General features: G+C 31.5%; 2 protein-coding genes and 1 long non-coding RNA gene across 3 annotated transcripts; 2 read left to right on the top strand and 1 right to left on the bottom strand.

The window, feature by feature from the left end:
- The first annotated feature begins 5,447 nt into the window (after positions 1 to 5,447).
- Positions 5,448 to 6,916, top strand: LOC107918757 (LOB domain-containing protein 16). The gene is made up of 2 exons (XM_016848343.2): positions 5,448 to 6,212; positions 6,313 to 6,916. The coding sequence occupies exons 1-2, from the start codon at positions 5,913 to 5,915 to the stop codon at positions 6,625 to 6,627; spliced, it is 615 nt and encodes a 204-aa protein (XP_016703832.1). The 5' UTR covers positions 5,448 to 5,912; the 3' UTR covers positions 6,628 to 6,916.
- A 3,318-nt stretch (positions 6,917 to 10,234) lies between these two features.
- On the bottom strand, positions 10,235 to 11,412 carry LOC107915095 (LOB domain-containing protein 29). The gene is made up of 2 exons (XM_016844227.2): positions 11,056 to 11,412; positions 10,235 to 10,937 (listed from the first exon to the last, which is right to left on the bottom strand). The coding sequence occupies exons 1-2, from the start codon at positions 11,332 to 11,334 to the stop codon at positions 10,527 to 10,529; spliced, it is 690 nt and encodes a 229-aa protein (XP_016699716.2). The 5' UTR covers positions 11,335 to 11,412; the 3' UTR covers positions 10,235 to 10,526.
- A 6,625-nt stretch (positions 11,413 to 18,037) lies between these two features.
- On the top strand, positions 18,038 to 20,973 carry LOC121220253 (uncharacterized). Its single transcript, XR_005917467.1, has 2 exons — positions 18,038 to 18,275; positions 20,524 to 20,973. It is a non-coding gene; the product is annotated as an uncharacterized lncRNA (long non-coding RNA).
- The last annotated feature ends 306 nt before the right edge of the window (positions 20,974 to 21,279 follow it).

The following is a 21,279-nucleotide window of genomic DNA, read 5'->3' as shown; positions in this document are numbered from 1 at the left end:
ACTTATCTGCCTCAAAAACAAGTTTGAAACCAAACTTATTCAATAGACTTCCAGACACTAAATTCTTCTTAACTTCTGGTACATAATATACATCATTTAAGGTTAAAACCTTTCTAGAAGTGAATTGTAGTTCAACAGACCCTTTGCCTTTGATTGTTGCGGTGGAAGAATTTCTCATGTACAAGACATTGTCATTTTCACCTTCTGTGAACTTTGTGAACATACTTTTGTCTTTGCACACATGGTTGGTTGTTCCGGTATCAATCCACCATGTATTATCATCTTGTGCCATACTAATTTCAGATATCATTGCAACGAACTTTTCGTTATTATCAGCCTTAGAAGATGATTTCTTCTTTAAAAATCAACATTCATTCTTGAAATGTCTCAGCTTACCACAATGATAGCATGAGCCTTTTTTTTTCTTTTTGAACTTAGGTGCTCTATTAGTCCATTTGAACTTTCTCTTGAATGGTTTAGTAGTCTGTACTTCCTCCGTAACACGCACGTTGACATTTTCAGAATATAGGTTCTGATCTTGCTTTCGATATTCTTCTTCAATACGAAAATGATTTGCCAAAGCCTCAAGAGATATTTCCTTTTTCTTATGTTTTCGACTTCTTTTAAAGTGTTTCTAAGATGGAGGAAGTTTGTCTATTATGGAGGATGCAACAATCATTTCATCCATTTTCATATCATATTGCTTGAATTGATTCAACATCTTTTCAATATCACAGAATTGTTCCATAACAGAACGACCACCAACCATTTGATAATTATTGAAATGACTGACAAGAAATTTCTTACTTGTAACATTTTCAGTTATGTATCTTGTCTCCAATTTGCTTCATAATTCTTTAACGGTGACCTTGTTTTGGTAGGTGTCGAACAAACCATCAGATAAACCACTCAATATGTGGCTCATGCACATATAATCAGCATTGTCCCATTTCTGCCTTTCTCGAGTTGCAGCAACAGATTCGTTTTCATTCTCTTCAAGTCTTGGAGTATCCAAAACATTAGCAATCTTCAAAGTTGATAATAAGATGTGCATTTTTTTCTACCATCGTCAAAAATTGCCACCATCAAACCGATCAAGTTTGACAAAGTTGGAAGCCAACTCCCTTAGTATTCCACTTTCATGTGTTGTGGTAGTCATCATGAAATATAACGTTAAAATTGTTAGTACAAGTCTTCGGTGAGGAAAATCTCGAACACACGAATGGAACTCGGACAGAAAAAGAAGAAATAGGATAAGGCTTCAAGACGTGTATTAAGCCACTATCTTTAAGGTTATATTCGACCCCACCTATCTTCGGTGCGCAAATGAGTTCCAAGCAAATTAACCTCGAGGATAGAATGAAGCCAATGACTATTTGCGTTTTACACTGATGAGAATAGTCTACTACGCACTGAGTAATGTATAATAAGAAACTCAATCTCTACAAAGGATTTCTGCAGTAATACTTTATAGAATAATCTAATAATATTAGAAATTGAAGGAAGGAAAGAAAGAATATTAGAATTTGTTGGTGTGATTTCCAAATGAAATCTTATTTCTATTTATAGGAATTTTGATGTCTTTTCATAAAGACATATTTCAATAGGTGTCTTTCTAAATAATAATTTTTTTAAAATAAACACATAATTATGCATTTAATATTATAACTATTCAAATAACATTATTTAAATAGTTAAAATTATTTTTTAAAAAATTAAATAATATAACTTTTAATTAATTATACCTATTTATTTATAGTTATTGAAACACTATAAATATTTAAAAATATTTCAACAATAACCAAGAATATGTATACGTAAACTGGAATAAATGATCAAGTTAAAGGCACGGCGTCAGTGGGTTGGAGGCGTTGAAACTGGAAAAGATATATAGGCGGTAATCCTTGCGGAAGGCATGCTTTGAAATTGAAAACTAATATCCTCCCAACAAAGTTAATGGCCGCAATTAAGGGTCTGAAATTTGTATCATGTGATTCTGGGTCAGCATCTTATAAGAACAGCAAAGTCAAATGGGCCAATATAAGCCCAACAGTAAGGTTGTTCCCATTTTCCAACCCAAGGAAAGGTTGTAGGTTTTCCACAAAAATCCAACAATAGAATACTCAACCTATAGTGGCATTTGTTGCTTATAGAAAGGGTTAATGGATCATTTACCCTCAAAGTTGCATTTAATTATCACTTTCATCCTTAAAGAGATTATGAAAAACAGTTTCTATAGAGTAAGGTTGTTTACTTTTTCGCTACCTTGGTGATCGATATTTATAGAGGAATGAGGATTGGGCGATGATTCCAATCATTAAATTACCCTTCCCCTTGGGTACGGTGATGGGGTTAGGGGTGAATTTAGAGGAGTACAAGTGTTGGCACTCTCAAATGGAAAAATAATTTTTTAGTACCCTAATAAAGTTATTATATAATAAATTTTTACTTTTGACGTCTTAAAAATGAAAAAGATTTCTATTTAGTCTTTTTAAAAGTGATAAAATCATAAATTAATATAAGATAAAATTATACTTTAACCTCACAAAAATTTAAAATTTAATTTTGTCTCCCTCTTTTTTCTTTGGCTTCACCCCTGGATAGGGTCTTATGTGTCAGCTTAAGTACTCTTAAGGTTGGCTTGTTCGAAATCTAGGAAAAAAACACATAGTAAGACTGGAACCTAGCACACCAAAACTCTTAAAATTTTGAATTACATAGTCTTTTATAAATATAAGTAAGTGTCTTAATCTAGTATAAATAATATTTGACGTAGAGAAAATTATTATGGAAATTATTAAAAGGCATAATGATTTGGCCTTCTAACTTTACAAAAAGAATGTCTTTTCTCCAACTTTACAAAAAAATGTCTTTTTAGCCCTACATTTAATTTCTCGTCTCTTTTAACTCTTTTTAAACGTAGCATACATGCGGACTGCCATGCCAACAATTAATTGTTTTTTAAATTTTAAAAAATAAAAATATATTTAAAAAGTATAGAAATTATAAAAAAATTATTTTGTTTTAAAAAAATAATTAATTGCTGACATGACATACAAATGGGCTACCAATTTAGCAAGGTTAACACACGTTAACTTTTTCATCCATTTTGAAATGATTTGACAAACAATGCAAGTTCAAGGATTAAAAAGAACGAAAAATTAAATAAATGACTAAAATGATTTCTTTTATAAAGTTGAAGAGCAAATAAATCATTATACCTTACTAAAATTATATTAAAATTTTTTTAGTATAGTATTATAACTTACTAAAATCATGTTGTAGACTTATAGGATATCCAACTTATCATTGATGTCGTGAAATATCAATGGTTAACTGAGTTTTATCAAAAGTTACTAAATTTTTTTTAAAAAAGTTTATTAAAGTTATCAAAATTATATCAAATGTTACCTAAACAAACCCCAAATAAGAAGTTTTTTTTAAAAAGAAAAGAGATGTACAAAGGATGACGTGAAATCACGATTTCATATGATTCTTCTTGGGATTGGGTTCCAGGGTATGGGTTAATTGTTTAAGCCATATTTCATGCGGCTTTTGTTACTTGGGGCCAGAATTCTCCACACATGATTGTAGCACTAACCATAAACATCCAACCCAAGAGTTGAAGGTTGTCTGGCGGAGATAACCAAAGGGTATCTCAAGCTATAAATGCTCATCACTCCTAATTCCCTCCTGACATAGAAATAGCTAGTTATGCATGCATGTGAGCCATGTGCTTGGGTGAAACTGCAACTTAGACTTCCAACTATAAATGCTGGTGATGTTGAGTGCCTACCATTTTAATTTCCCCATCATCAATTTCTATATGCCTGCCGCGTTACACGGTTGGCCTGCAATATATGAAGTCACAACTATGACATTAAAAATCTACTCTCTTTTTTCCTTTTTGCTGCAAACTGCCATTGTCCTCCGTTAGGGAGTGACGAAACTTTAACCATTTATGCTTTTCATCCTTTTTTTTCTTCTTCATTGGTGAGTCGTATTCTTTGCGTAGGTACAATGCGCCACGCCACTTTCGCTCTGGTTAGTTGCAGCTGTTCTCGGTTTAGCCTTTTGGTTGGATCCATTCATATAGTTCCAGGTTTGCTGATGAATTGGTATTGATTGCTACATTATTATATAAACACATTGGTTTTGAGGATTACAAAATATATAATAAAAGAACTAATAAGATCATCATGACTTAAGCAGATATGTGAAGAAAAAAATTTGAAGCATTTTACTCTTGTGGATAGTGATAGTAATTGGTAATTATTTTAGCAGTACTGTAGTCCTTTGTGAAATTATTGGAAGTTTGCGTAATATAGCATTGATCACCTGTTCTTCTAGATTAAGGAGATAAATCACGTTCGCAAGGCAGGAAAGATATATGTATTTCACTATCTAACATTTAAGCCTATAAAAAGAAAAGAAAGTAATATGAATTAAAAGGGTGTAGAGAAGCTAAGATGGTATTAACTATGGGTACAAATGGAGAGGAGTGAACGTGCATTGGGGACAAGAAACATTGAATCAAAGAGAGGTTTCCGACAATGAGGAGACAATAAAGGAAATGAAGTGAATCTGCCTCCAAATTCATCATGTTAAGCTACTTTCGTTTCCCCTTTGCCCATTGCACGGGGCAGCTTAATTCGTATTTGAATCATTGGTTGTTACTTTGTTAAACATGCGCTTGGACTTTTGAAGGAAAAATTATTGCCGCCCTCACACTCACCCTCACTTCCCAACTATAGCTTAACTATCTTGTTGCTTTCTGCTTTTCATTTACACCTTTCTCTCTTTCTTAATCTCTCTCTCCTTCAACTTTATACACACGAGGGCTAGCTGTAGCTACCAAAACTATCAGTCTCCATATATAGTTAGGACGTGATATCCGTTGAGAGTTGATAAGTGGTAGCATAAATGCCTTCTAATGTTATTTAAGGGTACATATCCCTATGTCACACATGGCTCGGTCCGATGAAATGCTTCCATTTCATCATATTCTTTCTTACATTCCTACAAAACCCATTTCTTGTTCAAATATTTCTAATAATTCTAAAGATTAAGACGAGACAATTACTTATAAATTACCCCAAAAAGTCTTTATTTTCCAAAATTTCTTACTTAACATAAGATTAAACCTAAAATAATTTTCAATCGACAAAATTATATCAAAATTCAAACTCAATGTGGATAAGAATTTGGTTAATATGTAAGATTATTTTGTCATAAATGAGTAGGTTTTCTTAATTCAGACATTTATTCAAGTCTCACAGGTGTTCTAGAAGGTCTTTCCTTTTTTTTTTCATACTTAACACAACAAAACAAACCAAATGCACTAAAAAATGTCGTAATTCACCTAAGTGGTTGTCGGTAGGCTTTTAAAGGCAGGTGGCAGTCGGGGCAGAGCCCACAAAGAGACAAATAGCAGCAGTTTCAAGGTGCGGCGAACGGCGGAAAAAGGAAATTAAATTTTCTTTAAAGAAAACCCGAAACCACCACAAAAATCAAACTTGAAGTAATAAAATAATTCAAATAACATAAACCAAATCTAAATCATTTAGTAATTTGTTATATAGCCACTAAAAAAACAATCCCCATATTGCAGAAGCCATTATTAAATGCTCCCTTAGAACCCTACATAAAGGCCCTTCAATGTCCCCCCATTCACACTTCTTATAAGCCTACCCCTTTTTGTTGTGCAGTTTAGGACCCTCCCAACAGCCCCACTCTGACCTAGCCAACCAGCCAACCATCCTCTCCCCAACCCTCAAACCCCAATTTTCTTTAGCACCATTTCCTAGTATGCTCCTGTGCTTTGTAATTCTTTAATTTTATGAATTATTATTTCTCCCTAATTCCTGCTCTGATGCTATAATTCTCTCTTAAAGCACTTTTTTATCTCTGCCATGGCATCATCAAGCAGTAGTACCACTGGAACAGGCTCCCCTTGTGGTGCATGCAAGTTTCTGAGACGAAAATGCGCCTCTGACTGTGTTTTTGCTCCTTACTTTTGCTCAGAACAAGGCCCTGCAAGATTTGCAGCCATTCATAAAGTGTTTGGGGCTAGCAATGTGTCCAAATTATTGTTGCATATCCCAGCTCATGATCGTTGTGAGGCGGTCGTCACCATTGCTTATGAAGCTGAAGCCAGAATTAGGGATCCCGTTTATGGTTGCGTTGCTCATATTTTCGCCTTACAACAACAGGTTCCTATTCCCTTTCCGTTTTTTTCTCAATTTTTCATGCTATAATTTGAACACTTTCTAATCTTTATTGCATATTACATCTGTTCGTGGTTTGTCGTAGGTTGCATGCCTGCAAGCTCAACTAATGCAAATCAAAGCCCAACTAGCTCAAAATGATATGAATTCATCGCATAACATAGTAGAGAATCAATGGCAAGAAAACCTTTCTGGCACTGTTCCAAGCTATATGAATCCAATCTCCCCACAAAGCTCACTTGAGTCTGTTGAGCTCAACAGTGGTGATAGCGTGAACCTGCAAGAAATACAAAGCAGACATGAGGAGTTTTGTTTCCAGGGTTACCATAAGAAGAGATTAAATAATAATAGTGATTTGGGTGAGCTTCAAACACTTGCCCTTAGAATGATGAGGAACTAAGCTGAACTATCGTTTTGGATTTTTTTTTCTCTATGGAATATGAGCCAGATGATCTTTTTTTTCTTTTCTTTCCAGTCCATGATATGTATGTACATATGGAAACTGTTCTGAAGAAGATTTAGTACCTTAAGTTTTTTATCAGACTAATATTAGCATTGTCCTCTTTCTTTTCTGTCTTTTTCATTCAGCTATGGTACATAAATTGATGGTGGTAGCTGAATGATAATATGCTCTGAAAATCATAGTTAATTTGGATAGTGATGGATCAAGCGATAAAAAATTTCATCAATATTAGTGCTGATTTGCTCTCCATTTTGAAATCTGACTCTACTTCACTCAATTAAATCAAAATTCAATATGAATTTCACACAATTTTATATGATAGTAGTTTACTGTTTTGTGAGCCACAATTATAGAGCAACTTCAGTTTGACAAACTAGGCATTGAAATCAGGGCTCTACTCAATTGTTTGCTTTTAGTTCTACCTATCAAGATTAATGATAGATTACTCAACTAAGCAAGCAGTTGTTAGGGTTTTGTAGATAATATTGTTATATTATCATCATCCAGCATCTATCTTTCTTCACCACTTGGCTTAATAAATAGTTTTCAGTTGGTAAGTGTTAATGTCTTCCTTAAGCTTAGATGTCAGTCATTAGGTCCAATGAAGGAATGAGTATTTGAAATCTCTCTAGGTCTTTTCATGTGATAGCTTTCTTAGTTTTACATAGTGATTGGCTCTTTCCTTTTGCCTTGTATAATGGACTGATGGGGCAACTGCCTTGCCTTTGATTTGGTGTGGTATAGCAATTAGAAATCTCAACTATAGCAAGTTATTTTTTAAATATTTAAATGAATTGAACAGAAAAAGTTGAAATAACACAAAAGAGGGATTAATGTTGTCTTAGATCAATTGGTAGTCTAAATACTTTACAAATGTGAAGAACTGATTCAGCAAAGGGTTCCTTCCCAACATCTGTTTGGTCCAAATTCAGATCACCTGGACTTTGTTTACAAATAGGGATATCTGGGAAGGGACGGTGAGTGCTGTGATGGTGATTAGAGGCCCTTGAGGAAGCATCTTGGGATGGGACCCACTTTACCTAGGGTTTATGTTCTAAATTCGGTTCACCTAACATTAAGTATTTCTTTTCAAATTGGAATGGCCTTGTATCCATACTTTTAGACAAAATGTTCCCTTAGGGCTACATGTTAACAATCTTATTTGAGGATATTATCATGAAGCTCCATACATCCCTCCTAACTTAACACATTTTTTGGAGCCCATTCCCCTTTGGCGTCATAAAAATCTTATCATTATTTAATTAATAAAAAAAGGGGAAAGCGGCAGTAATCACTTTGTCCATCCTTCCATTAGCCAAATTGCAATGGCCAAGGGAATATTAAGGCATTAAAAGTCATTATTCCAAACAAATATAATTGATTTCGAGATAAGTGATCATTATTGAATGTGAGTTGAAGATTAAAAGCTGTCGGCTTTGTTTTTTAATTATAAAAATTCAGTAAAATATGTTTAGAAAAGATGAAAAGAGAGCAGGGTCTACTTGTTGGACTGTTTTATTCTTAAAGGACAGGAATCCATGTTTTAAAATTTAATTATATTTATGTTTTAGATGTTACAATCTTTGTCAAAAGATCAGTGAAAAGTTTGTAGCGTTGGACCTATTTCTTTTATGTTAATTATTAAGCATTAATTATTGGAATTAATTTCATCCAACTTGTTAATCATTAATTTCAACATTACTAATTTTAAACCCAAAAAATGAAAAAGAAGCGTGGAGAGTAACAACTAGAACTATGTTTGTCCAAAATTCGAAAGCATTTGACTAAAAATATTAGGCCTAAAAAATAGGTTTGGGTAAAACAATTAACCCCATTTAAAATATGAGTTACATTTGGGCTTAAACATTTAAGGCCCACACCCGACCTGTTTTTAAGTTTATAATACTTGATATTATGTAATTTATAACACATTAAAAAAATAAACATATACTAAATATATAATACTACTCTAATGTAAACATTAAAATAATGTTAAGATGACTCTATGACAAATTTCAACAAATAAAATATGTATAAAATTAATAAATATTAAAATAATATAATATAAATATTTGTTTTAAAAAATTAAAAAAAATAATATGGACAAATCTAAAATGAGTTTGGATTAATCTTTTGAAAATATTAACGGGTTTGGACAAAATTTTAAATTCGTATTTCAGCTTAGGCCAGACCAGACTTGTATATCAATATTATATTTAGGCTCAGCCCAAACTCAACCCAACACATGAGTAACAACTTACCCATGTTATTGGGGTTTTCAATATGTTTTTAACCCAAACTCATGGGCAATGTGGAGGGTTGGGAGTTGGATTCATTCTATGGGGAAGAGTGTAGAGCTGCTTTAAAATCCATTTCATCTAATATCACTTCAACCTTGTACTCATATAATATAACCAAAATAATAGTTTTCCTTAAAATAAATACAGTAATTTAGTTCATGCTCTCTCTTTTGCTACCCAAAAAAAAGTAACTATTTTTTAATAAATTGGAAGAAATGTATAAATGGAGTCTCTAAAAGATTCGAAATTGAAACAATATTAATCATTTTTTTCAAATAAATAGCTATAGTTGTGAAAAACATGATCATATATGTATAATGCATGATCGGTTGAATTTTAAGAAATTTAACAAAAATAAACAATATGATTTCATAAAGATTATAACATATTACAAAGACTTTAAATATTCCAGAAACTCAAAAAATTAATAATTAAAAAAAAGAAAATGTTCTTCAAAATCTTAATTTTTTCAAAAATTTGGAAAATTTTATTATTCTTATAATATTATTTAATTTAACTAATTGAGGATATATAGATGTTTTTTAAAATTTTAATTCTCTTTTCCTCATGCCAACTTTTACAAATGTAAATATTCCATTGTCTTTATTTACTTAAAATTTTTTTTGGTAAATAAATAAAAGTTTAGCCATGGGCTAATTTGTCTCATTTAATTTGAAAGGCCTAAATGGCTTATAAATTGACAAAATAATTCACTTTCTAATAGTTAAAAAGATTAAATTGCTTGATCTATTTTTTTTAAAAAAATTGCTCCTAATATTTTGTCTAATAAAGTATAGTAAAGTTTTATTAAATAAATTACAGCTTGAAAAGAATCAAACCCATTTATGACCGAGTTAGTGGGTTAATAGAGGAAACCCCATTTATTCGGCCCCCTCCTAAGATCCAAAACAAAACATGAAAATCAACGATATGCAAGCATTTGGGGGAACCCTAAATTGCATTCGTTCTTTGATTTTATTTTATTTTACTTCATATCACTTATAGATTCATGATTATTTCTCCATGAGAGATTGTATTAATTCTAAAATAAATATGATCACATTACTCTGAATGAATTACTGTTTTATTTTTTTCCGAATTAATGTTTTATCAATTTTTGTTTTATGAGGTCAATTAGTATTTTTATGTAGTGATGACCCGTAAGTAAGCAAGCGATGTTGAAAAGATTACATACAATCTGATTTCAGACTACATAATAACAGGGTTTATAAAGTAGAAAAAAGGAACTGTAATTTATTAGGTCAAAAAATGAGGTCCATAGAAACCGGATTGATTTCTCACAGAGACTAAATATTATTTCTATATATCAATATTCAAGGGTTACAGTAGATTATATAGAAAACAAATAGTAGGGTAGATTTTAGGGTTTCTGGTTCTATGAACATAATTCTAATTTCTAGGCTTCCTAGCTTTTATTTATAACAACAATAAGTGCATATAAATATGTTTGAAAATGTGCATCATGCAATTCAAAACTGCAAGGTGGAAATGATGCCTTCACCATCCCTTCCATTGTCATGAATGTTGAGCATAGCCCAGGGCCATTGCTTGAAGGTCGTCCACATCCTGGAAATTTGTCCATTGTCTGTTGTGTGTTTGCATGTCAAAGGGAGACATGGAACGAGGAGCATCCTCAAAATTTGTTTTAAATGAGACATAATCATCTGATCCTGATGAGATGACTGGATTCTCGAAATTCCCTAATGAGCTGGTTCGATCCGACAACCCGTATGAGCTTGTAGAAAGATTTGGGTTAAAATTTGGTGCCATGCTTGAATCATTTGGGTGAAACCAAGTTTGAACATCTTGGAGATTATGAAGCTTTCCATGGTATTTGTCATTAGGGTTTGCAGTAACAGAGCCATTGGCAATGCTTTGAGCTGCTTGTGCCTTGAGAGAAGCAAGCTGTGCCTGTAGATTGACAACCTGTTGGGATTTTAACCAAGAAAAGCCAAGAATTACATCTCTATTTGAATCTCAAGTTAGGGTTTTCAGATCATCAAGTTTTTACATCAAAAAGACGGTCAAAGGGTGGTCGTAAAACCTGTTGTTGGAGAGCAAAGATATGAGAAACACAGCCATAAATAGGGTCATGGAGCCTAGCTTGAGCCTCATATGAGATGGTGAGAGCAGCCTCAGAGCGGTCACTGAGAGGGAGGTGAGCAAGCAGCTTTGACACATTGCTTGCACCAAAAACCTTGTGGATGGCTGCAAAATGGGTTGCACCTTGTTCATGGCAGAAATAAGGTGCAAAAACACACCCTCTAACACATTTCCTCCTCAAGAACTTGCAGGCACCACAAGGTGAACCACAACCTGTCATCTTGCTCTTTTTTTCTTTGGTGGGTATTCTTTTATTTTATTTTGGTTCTTAGACAGAGAGAGGGGTTAGGTTTGAGCTACTTACCATTATCATTAAAAGGGGATTATAAACACCAGAGGAAGAGGGAGGTGGATCATTTAATAATCAATTGTTAATTGCAATTGGTCCCCTTATTAGGCTACATCTTTTATTGTTTATTCCCTTTTAAAAAGCCCTCTTGCAGCCTTGCATTCTAAATTTTTTATACTCTCAAAATGATATCCTTATACGACAAAAGAGATTGAATCAAACTAAAGCCATTTCTATTTGCTTCATCATTGCATTTATTTCTAATTTATATGCTTTTCCTTTGTGAAAAACACACACATACTTGTACTAGTGGAGAATGAAACTGAAGGTTAATTCAGGATTTTCCTTTTGACTCTTTGGCGTTCAAAGATAGAGCTGGCAATGGATCATATACATATGTAAACATTCCATCCATTAATCACTTAATAATTTTTTGTTCATTGCCACTATTGTTCTAATTTTTACACCTTCATCTTCTCTTGAATTTCTTTAATAAAAATTCATGGACTTCAAATTTCTGTTTTCTTTATTCCTTTTTTTTTTTCATTTTCCCTTCATAATAATTCTTGGAGATAAGCTATTTTTTTTAGTAAAACTATTTAGTTTTTAGGGGACTTCACGAGGCTTATCCTCTCGAGTCTACACCATAAAATATTCTTTTGGTATGAATATTCTAATTAGTTATTCATTTTGTCTTATATTGATATCTGAATTGTTTCTCCGTTCATTATTCCAATACTTTTTTATAACGCCGTTAAATTTAAGACAAAAGGTATTCTGGTTCTTTTTTGTAATGCCATTAAATTTCAGACAGAAGACATCTTGTGACTAGACTTGATCGTGGGCCGGATCGATGAAATATTTTAAGCTCGTTTTTTAGAACCAACCTAAAAAATTGGTCTAAAATTTTACCCAAGCTCGACCTAGTTAATAAATGCTAAACCTGAGCTCGACCTGGTCCATCCGTATTAATTTTTTATATTATTTTTATATAAAAATAAATTAAAAAAATATAATACATCAAATACACTTAAAACATTAAAATAAATGTTTCTCAACAAAAAATACATTTAAAAAAAAGTCTTTATCCTTAAATAACACTAAAATAGTTGCAACTTAGTAAGTAAATGCCTCTAAAATAGTAGTAAAATTAACAATAAAATAAGAGTTACATAAATTCCAAACAATAATAACAAAATAGTACAATATGATATCAAAACAACAACAAAATGGTAACAAAACAACAACAACAACAAAAAATTCAGACAGATTCGGGCTGGTCCATTTAGAAAATGAGTCTTATTTTTTGCCGAAGGTCATTTTTCGGGCCTATATTTTTATCCAAACCCTCACACTTTTCAAGCGAACCTTCAGGCCTGGGTAGGTGACCCAACCATGATTAGGTCTTCTTGTGACGCTGATGAGTGACAATGATGATGTTATAATGATGTTATCATTGAATTTTTTTTAAATGTTTAAAATTTATAAAAAAATATAAATATATTTTAAAAATTCAAAAAATTAGAAAATAAATGAAAAATCAAAATGTTGTTTTTATTATTTTTGGATAGTTAGAAATCTAATAATTTCTTTTAAAAATTTAAAAACATAATTTGTAACTTTGAAAATTCTAATGTCAGGAAAAAAATTGATTGTTCTTCTTCTTTGTTCATCTTTTTCTTGAGTTTCTTACTTTCATCTTTGATAAATAAAAAAACTTTGCAGTGCGTCTTCTTTATTTTTGTTGGGTTTCTTTACTCTTCTTCATCTCTTTTTACTCTCTTTCCATCAAGATAACCCATGCAAATTGACTTTGCTTTTTTTTTTTTTCTGGATTTTCAAATTCACGCCATGAAATCCTCCTCTTTCCCATTCAAATAAAAACCCACTAAAAAAATTGATCTTCAACTCTCCCACCAATTGCCCCTAGAATTCTTCACAAAATTCCACCCTCTCAATACTCTCATTGTTATAGAATTGATTTTCTGGCTTGCTACTATACAAAATCAGAAAATCAAATTACTATGCGTCACTCTTTTTTTCTGCATTGTTATAAAAAAATTGAGTAAAATAAAAAATAAGCCAATTCTCAATTCTATGTTACGAAAGCCCAATTACTGCAAAAGGTAGAAACAATTTTTGCTTTGCTACCATTCAAAGAATCAAATCGATGTTACTCATTGATTTTCTAGCTTACAACTTTGTGGGATTATTTTTATTCTTCTTGGAAAAAAAATCCAATTTGATTTATGAGAGTACATATATATAATGGGGTGGATGGTTGGGTTCAGTCAAATTGTGAGGGTGAAGGTTCTTTGTAACGTTTCGATTTCTAGTGATATCTAAAATTGGTGTTTTGGGATGTCATCTCCATAAATCAAGTTCCAATTTGATTTATGAGAGTACATATATATAATGGGGTGGATGGTTGGGTTCAATCAAATTGTGAGGGTGAAGGTTCTTTGTAACGTTTCGATTTCCAGGGATATCTGAAATTGCTGTTTTGGGATGTCATCTCCATAAATCAAGTTCTTAAATATTAAATAAATATATTTATGGAGTTATTATATAGTTTAATTGAAATTTGGATAGTCAATTTAGCCAAAATTGTGCTAATTAGGGCCTAGGGACTAAATTGTAAAGCCCAATCGCTATAGATTTTTAATTAGGAAATGACTTAGAGACTTAAATTGCAATTACCTAAAGCTTCAAAACAATAATTAGATCATGTTAAAGTGTGTGTTAGTGGATGGTGTGATTGTATAATCATTAACTTAAGTAAATTAAGCTTTGTTGAATTAATTAAGGTTAATTAACTTAATTAAAAAATTAATCCCACTATATAAGTCAAATTTCGGTGGAAAGAGAGAGGAAGTCATCTTCTCCAGCCAAATTGAAGAAAAGAAGAAAGGCTTAATGCCCTTTTTAAGGGGTTTAAAGCTTTTAGCTTCAATTTCAACTAAGTCCCTTGTTATTTTCCTTTGATTTTTATAGATTTAAGGTTATGAAAGCTTGATTTAGCTAGCCTATGTATCAATTTGTAAAACTGTTAAAGTTTTAGAAAGTTGCCATTGTTGATTTCTTGTAGAATTAGGTGTGAAATTGATAGAAATTAAGCCTAGTTTAGAAAAATGACTAAATTGTAAAGCTTAATTGTTAGTTTAATACATTAGGGACCAAATTGAATAAAATCTAAAATTGACATGAAATTTTTTTAGGAGTAAAAAATAGGTGGTCCCTAATGAGTAGTTGTGAAATCAGATTTCAATATGAAGCTTTAGATTGAAAGTTATGTTTGTCTCGGGTTTAGGGACTAATAAATTGTAAAATATGCTTGATATTATGATTAATTCTGATTTGAATGAAATTTGATAATATTATATGTTTTATGATTTTATTTAGCTAAAGTTGACATAGAATCGTCGAGAGGGAAAAGAAAATCGAATTTTGTCAATGAATAGCTCGAAAATTCTGTTTGTATTTCTATGATTCGAAAATCATTTATTTTCTGTATGTTCATGTCATTTTGCATAATATGACATTGAGGTGAGTTGTTGTTGGTTATTTGAGTTGAACTGCCATGATAGTGATTCAATACCGAGGCAGGGACTAAATTGAATAGAATAGAAAGTTGCATGACTTACTTGATATCTGATGATTGGTATGAAATTGGGTTCAAACATGTTATAAAATGTTACGAAGTTGTGAACTGCTAATGAATGGAGAGTATTGGAATGTAAATTTGAACTATATATATAATGGACTGGAAATTGGTTACCCTATTATTTGTTCGAACCGAGTCAGATATAGTTGGCATGCCATAGGGTTAGATTATTGATTGAAAATCATTGTTGCCGGGAAACCCGAAGTGGTAGACTGTACTTTTAAAGTCATCATTGCCAGGCAACCTAGGGTGGTAGTATGTACATGTTAGCGTCATTGTTGCTGGGTAACCCAGGGTGATGGATCCGCATATCCATTCCGAGTTTGTGTCTGGTTAATAGCATTATAAACATGCAATTCGACTAGTGGTATTTGAAAATGAAATGAATTTTAAAAGTGGTCAGTGATAAAATGCAAAATAAGTTGAAACCGAGTCCTGGTGACCAAATGCGTATGAAAGAGTCATTAGGCTCGGATATGGTTGAAATGTTTATATGGGTTTGAATATATATGCTTAATGGTTGTTTATAAATGACTAGGTATTAGCACCTATGGATGTTTGTATGAATTGATTAAATTACATAAGAATTGAATGATATATGGCAAGTTAGTATGCTTATATAGTGAATTTGCATGTTAATATGTTAATATGTATGCTTATAATGTATAGTAAGTAGGTGGCATGCATTTATATAAGGATATTGAACTTGAATAGAACAAATGCATATTGATTTTGAATTTGTTTTATATTGACTTGAATCATGGAAATACCACTAAGCGTTTTCGCTCAGCATATGGTTTGTTTTCTCTATGCGTAGGTATAATTGATTCTTGAGATCGAAAGTTGTTGATCCAGCATCTCGAAAGAAATCCTCGACTCAGCAAAGTTTGTATAGCCTTTTTCTGAGTTAAATATGGCATGTACCTAAGTCGAGTTGGTTACGATTAAGTTTAATGGTTTTGCTATATTGAAACTTGAATAGGTAGTGTAATAATGTTGCAAAGATATAGTTTCACAAGTGAACTGACTTGTATATTTTTTTTTATGATAGTTGGTCATTTTGGAAGTTTATATATAGATGTATGTATATCATTTTGATTAACTTATGATAGATAGCATAGTTTTTTAATTAAAGTATGTATATAAGTAGTTTAAGGACATAAGTCATGAATTATTCTATAATTGAGCTTTTATGAATGGTATGTTTGGTTGATTTGGTGAATAATATATGTATATTTGTTGTACTAGGTATAGCATGTTGAAACTATTTGGCATTTTGTAGAAATAGAATGTCATGTCGAGACATCAAGTGTATGTCGTCACGACAAGATCAAGCCACCATGCCATGATGCAACGTCGAGCATGGTTTGTTGAGATGAGACCCAAACAGTAAGTTGCATCGTGTCGTCACAACGAGGAAACCTTGTCGTCGCGACGTCAACTTGAACTTTTGAAAATCTTACAATTTTGTCTTAATTTGATCTCGAGTTAGTATTAGAGCTTTCGTAAGCTTGTATAAAACTTGGAAATGAATTCGAATTGTTTTATATACCTATTTTATTTAGATTTGAATGTTAAAGGTTGTAAATTGAATTGTAATTTGATTGTAGTTGCTTCAGAAACGAATGTGTCACCTTAAGGGTGTAAAAAGCCCTCAAACCTTTAAAAAAAAACAATTAAGCCCTGCTTTTTTTTCCCACTCAATTGAGTACCTGAACTTTCAAAATGCATAAAAAAGACCCTCAAACCTTTACAAAAAAAAACAAACAAACAATTAAACCCAGTTTTTTTTTTTTTTTGCATTGAGTACTTGAATTGCCAAAATGAATCAAAAAGGCCCTTTGACTGTTAACTTTAACAGTTGATCGTTAAAGTTAACCGTCCCTAATTTTTTCAGTTAAAGTCACCATGTGTCACAACCACGGCGTGACATGTGGAAAAAATGATAAAAAATAAAATTTATTAAATTTTAATAAAAAATATAAAAAATACTTAAAATTTATTAAAAAATAAAAAAAATTATAAAAATCCTAAAAAGATATAAAATATATAGAAATATAGAAAAAATTATAAAATCTTATATATTCGTAAGAAAATTATAAAAAAGTAAAAAAATTATAAAATTCGTAAAAAAATTATAAAATTATCGTACCAAAAGAAGTATTTTATAATTTTTTACAACTTTTTTATTTTTATTTTTTATCATTTTTCGCCACATGTCACGCTGTGTTGCGACATGTGATGAGTTTAACTGAAAAAAATTGGGGGTTGTTAACTTTAACAATCAACAGTTAAAGTTAATGGTTAAATGGTCTTTTTGATGCATTTTATAATTTTTTATGATTTTTATAAAATTTTATAAAAGTTTATATATATTTTTACAATTTTTATAATTTTTTATAATTCTTAATAAATTTTAAATATTTTTATTAAAGTTTAATATTTTTTCTATATTTTATTTACTTTTATATTTTATAATTTTTTGCCGCATGTCACGTCGTGGTTGTGACATGTGTGGATTTAATTGAAAAAAAATTAGGGGCAGTTAACTTTAATGGTCAACTGTTAAAGTTAACGGTTAAAGGGCCTTTTTGATACATTTTGATAGTTCAAGTACTCAATTGAGTGCAAAAAAAAAAGAAAAAAGAAAAAGCAAGGGCTTAATTGCTTTGTTTGAAAAAGTTTGAGGGTCTTTTTGATGCATTTTGTGTCACATCCCAAAATTCAGTTTGTAAGTTTCGGTGTTAATTTTGGAAATTATGGCATAAAATTGGGTTCGGGAATTTGGAATATGTAACCAGGAAATTTCTACATTCAATGGCTTTTGAAAATTAAATCGATTTATGAAATTAATGTGGAAAAGACTTTCAAATTTAAAAATAGAACTGTTTTGTAAGGGGGGTTTAAGTTAAGAGTAACATAAGGGCAAATAGACCAAAATTTTAAAATCAGTCCATTTTTCCCCTTCACCCTACTATTAATGCATAACACTCCTCCCCTTTTCTTGTCATCAATTGAAAATCCCAAACCATCATTCACCGATTTTGATCCTTAATACTCTAATTCTTTTAAATTCTATCATCTTCCAAAACCCAAATCTCTCCCAAATTCAAAGAGGAATACCAAGAACACCATTAATTTCTTTATCATTCATTTTGTGGGTTTTTCTTGGATTTCCATCAACCATTCGTTTTCCCCCTAAATCAAGGTAAGGTTTAATTTTTCTATTAATTTTTTATACAAACTAGTCTTTCAAATCAAGTTTTAATTCATTAAAGCAAGAAATTTGTGTGTTAGCTGAAGTTGGAGTTGTTAACGATATAATTTAGATTTGTAAATGAAACTATTTTTTCTAAGTGTTTTTCAACTTGTTTTGATGAGATTAGATGGTTTTTCAACTTGTTTCAAACTTTCGTTAAAAGATTTGAAGGTTATGTTGAGTTTTCATTGAAAATAGCCATGGGTGTTGAAATTTTTCGGAACCATAAATCTGAAGAATTTTGGGTGTTTTAAGAGTTTAGAATCGTTCTTTAATGAGTAATTAGATGTTTGGAATTGATTTTAAGTGATAGGAATAAGTTTGGTTTAAGAAATTTGAGTTTCGGCCAATCTAGTTGAAAATTTCAATTCAAGGAGGAGCTAGTTTTAAACCTGCATTTTTGTTTGAATTAAGATGTGTTTTGGCTATCAATTGCTTGTATATGTTGTGTGGTTAATATGTAAGAAGATTCAGAATTGTTGGAACCCTCTTCGAGCAAGGCGAAAGGTAAGGAAAAGCTAGTTTGAGCTTACGATTATCAAGCGAAAATGTAAACGGTGAGTGTTTTGGCGTTGCTACTAGTAGGCATGATTCATTGTGTTAAACGAAAGCTTAGGAGTAGCCTAAATCCTAATTTTTAAGTGTAAGCCTTCTTACTCCTTTTGTTCATTTTTACAAAATTGTGATTTTGTAATGTGAAATATGCAATATAGTGGTTAATGCTGCAAGTACTGTATGATTGTGTTAATATGTAAATGGAATTATTGGTTTAAGCACATATATGTGATTGACTATGGTTATAGCTTATTGAGCTATATGTTAGCACTTGTGAAAGAGAGCATGGTAATCATTCTATGTGGAAGTGATAGTGTTGCGTGTATTATGATTAAGAGAAGTGATATTGTGCACTAAAATGGTAAGTAAAAGTGTGTGTAATTGTGTATATTTTGGCCTTGTGATCTCTTGAGATCGTTGGATATAGTTGGCATGCCATAGATATGTAAGTACTCGCCCTTGTGTTCTAATTTAGGCATTGAGGCCCGGGGCAACTTGGAGAAATAAGGGAATGTGAGCTAAGCTCCATTCATCAGGTTATGTTGGTGTATTGGAGAGTGATATCTTAATGCTACACTTATGGGATATGTTGACTCTTTGAGTCATTGGTGTGATGGAGATCCGTGTATCCAATGTGTGGTGATAAAATCCACTCTTATGTTTCATAATCTCAAGTTGCCAAATTATCATAAATGATTTTTATAAATTATGTTGTATGTAAATGCATGTTAATGTGTAAGTTAACTTATATGGGTCAACGAAACATGGACTTGATGAATTACTTGATATAAATGTGCTTTGGTTGCTTTTGTTTAATGTGTGATGTTGTGTATACTTGTCATAATTTTGATCATTCACTGAGCTTGTTTAAGCTCACACACCTCACTAAATCTTTACAGATAAATAGAGTTTTCGGTGTGAACAACGTGGCCAAGGAAGTAATTCTAGGAAGGCAATAAACTTTTTGAGTAGGTGGTTTTATAATTATCTTTTGACTCTTTGAATAAAGGCAATGTGGATTAGAACTTTTGGTTGGTTATTATTACTATCGTTATTGTTGTTACTCTTAACTGTTTTATTATGGATTTGGACCGATAAGGTATTGATGTTATGTTGGACTCTGTTTTGGGCAAATTTGATGTTTAATGCCGTAGTCGATATTACATGTTGGAAAGGGAATATGTTGGACATGAAATATATCTTGTTTTCTTGTGTTTTTTCAAATTTGAGCAGAGGTATCGATACTCGGAGGATAATTATTGATAGCTTGGTGTTGGATCGTATTTTCAGAAGTCAATAGCTCATTTTGGCATTGATACCCAATCATGGGTATCGATACTCGGGATAAAAATACCGATACCATTGCCTAAGTATCGATAAAATGCTTTTTAATAAAATTTGGCAGAAGACTAGTTTGGTATCAATTTTCTTGTTAGTACCGATACCTATCTTACAAAATTATTGATACCTACGATCTTGTATCGACACCTACGTTGTTTGCTTAGAAATTTTAAGAAATGAACCCTAATTATGAATTAAACGACTTTTAGTATCGTATAATGTAAATTAGACACAAACACTCTTATCTGAATGATTGAACGTGGTAGCTATTGTTCTTGATTGAAGTGTGGTGTGCATGTAGGTGGTTTCGATTTTTACTGTCGCATCCTATTACTCAGATTCCACGATTGAGCCGGGTGAGGGTTGTTACATTTTGACAGTTTAAGTATCCAATTGAGTGGAAAAAAAAGCAGGGGCTTAATTTCTTTCTTTGAAAAAGTTTGAGGGTTTTTTACACCCTTAAGCCAATGTTTAAGGTTTTAAATTGAATTGTAATTTTATCGTTATTGCTTCAGCAACGAATATGACACCTTATTGCTCGGATCCGACGATCGGGTCGAGTATAGGGTGCTACATTCTTAGGTTCAGAATTTTTTAACTAAATTGAAGAATAAGAAGATGATGGAAAAGAAGACAATTGTTTTGGAATTTGGGGGGGGTTCGATATTTATGAGTTTAGAGATGCTTTTTATATCTTTATTTTTGTAATTTATATATATTTAAAAATTTAAAACTTGGATGTTTATATTTATTTTTAGATTTTTTAATTTTTTTCAAATTTATATATATTTATAATTTTTAGATGATGATGTCATTATGATATCATTATTGCGACGTGTCAATGTCAAAAGGTTCCATCGGTCTTAGATTTAATTGTGTTACAAAAAAAGTACTGGAATAGTGGGCGGAAAAATAATTCTAGTATACTAAATTGAAAAAAAAAACTACAAATATCAATTTGAGAGAAACTGCCAAATTCAGGGTTCAAATGCATATTTAAGCCTAATATTTTACAAAGAGCCATTATAATTGTATATATGATAATTCATGATTTCCG

This window comes from Gossypium hirsutum, chromosome D08, assembly GCF_007990345.1.
Source record: "Gossypium hirsutum isolate 1008001.06 chromosome D08, Gossypium_hirsutum_v2.1, whole genome shotgun sequence".
Taxonomy (NCBI): Eukaryota; Viridiplantae; Streptophyta; class Magnoliopsida; order Malvales; family Malvaceae; genus Gossypium; species Gossypium hirsutum.
This window is presented reverse-complemented; position numbering and strand designations above follow the sequence as displayed.

Excerpts from the sequence above, each read along its gene's own strand:
- LOC107915095 (XM_016844227.2), bottom strand. The coding sequence starts at position 11,334 with ATGACAGGTTGTGGTTCACCTTGTGGTGCCTGCAAGTTCTTGAGGAGG. Across the intron at positions 10,938-11,055 it reads TCTTTGCTCTCCAACAACAG|GTTGTCAATCTACAGGCACA; the intron begins GTTTTACGACCA and ends AAATCCCAACAG.
- LOC107918757 (XM_016848343.2), top strand. The coding sequence starts at position 5,913 with ATGGCATCATCAAGCAGTAGTACCACTGGAACAGGCTCCCCTTGTGGT. Across the intron at positions 6,213-6,312 it reads TTTTCGCCTTACAACAACAG|GTTGCATGCCTGCAAGCTCA; the intron begins GTTCCTATTCCC and ends GGTTTGTCGTAG.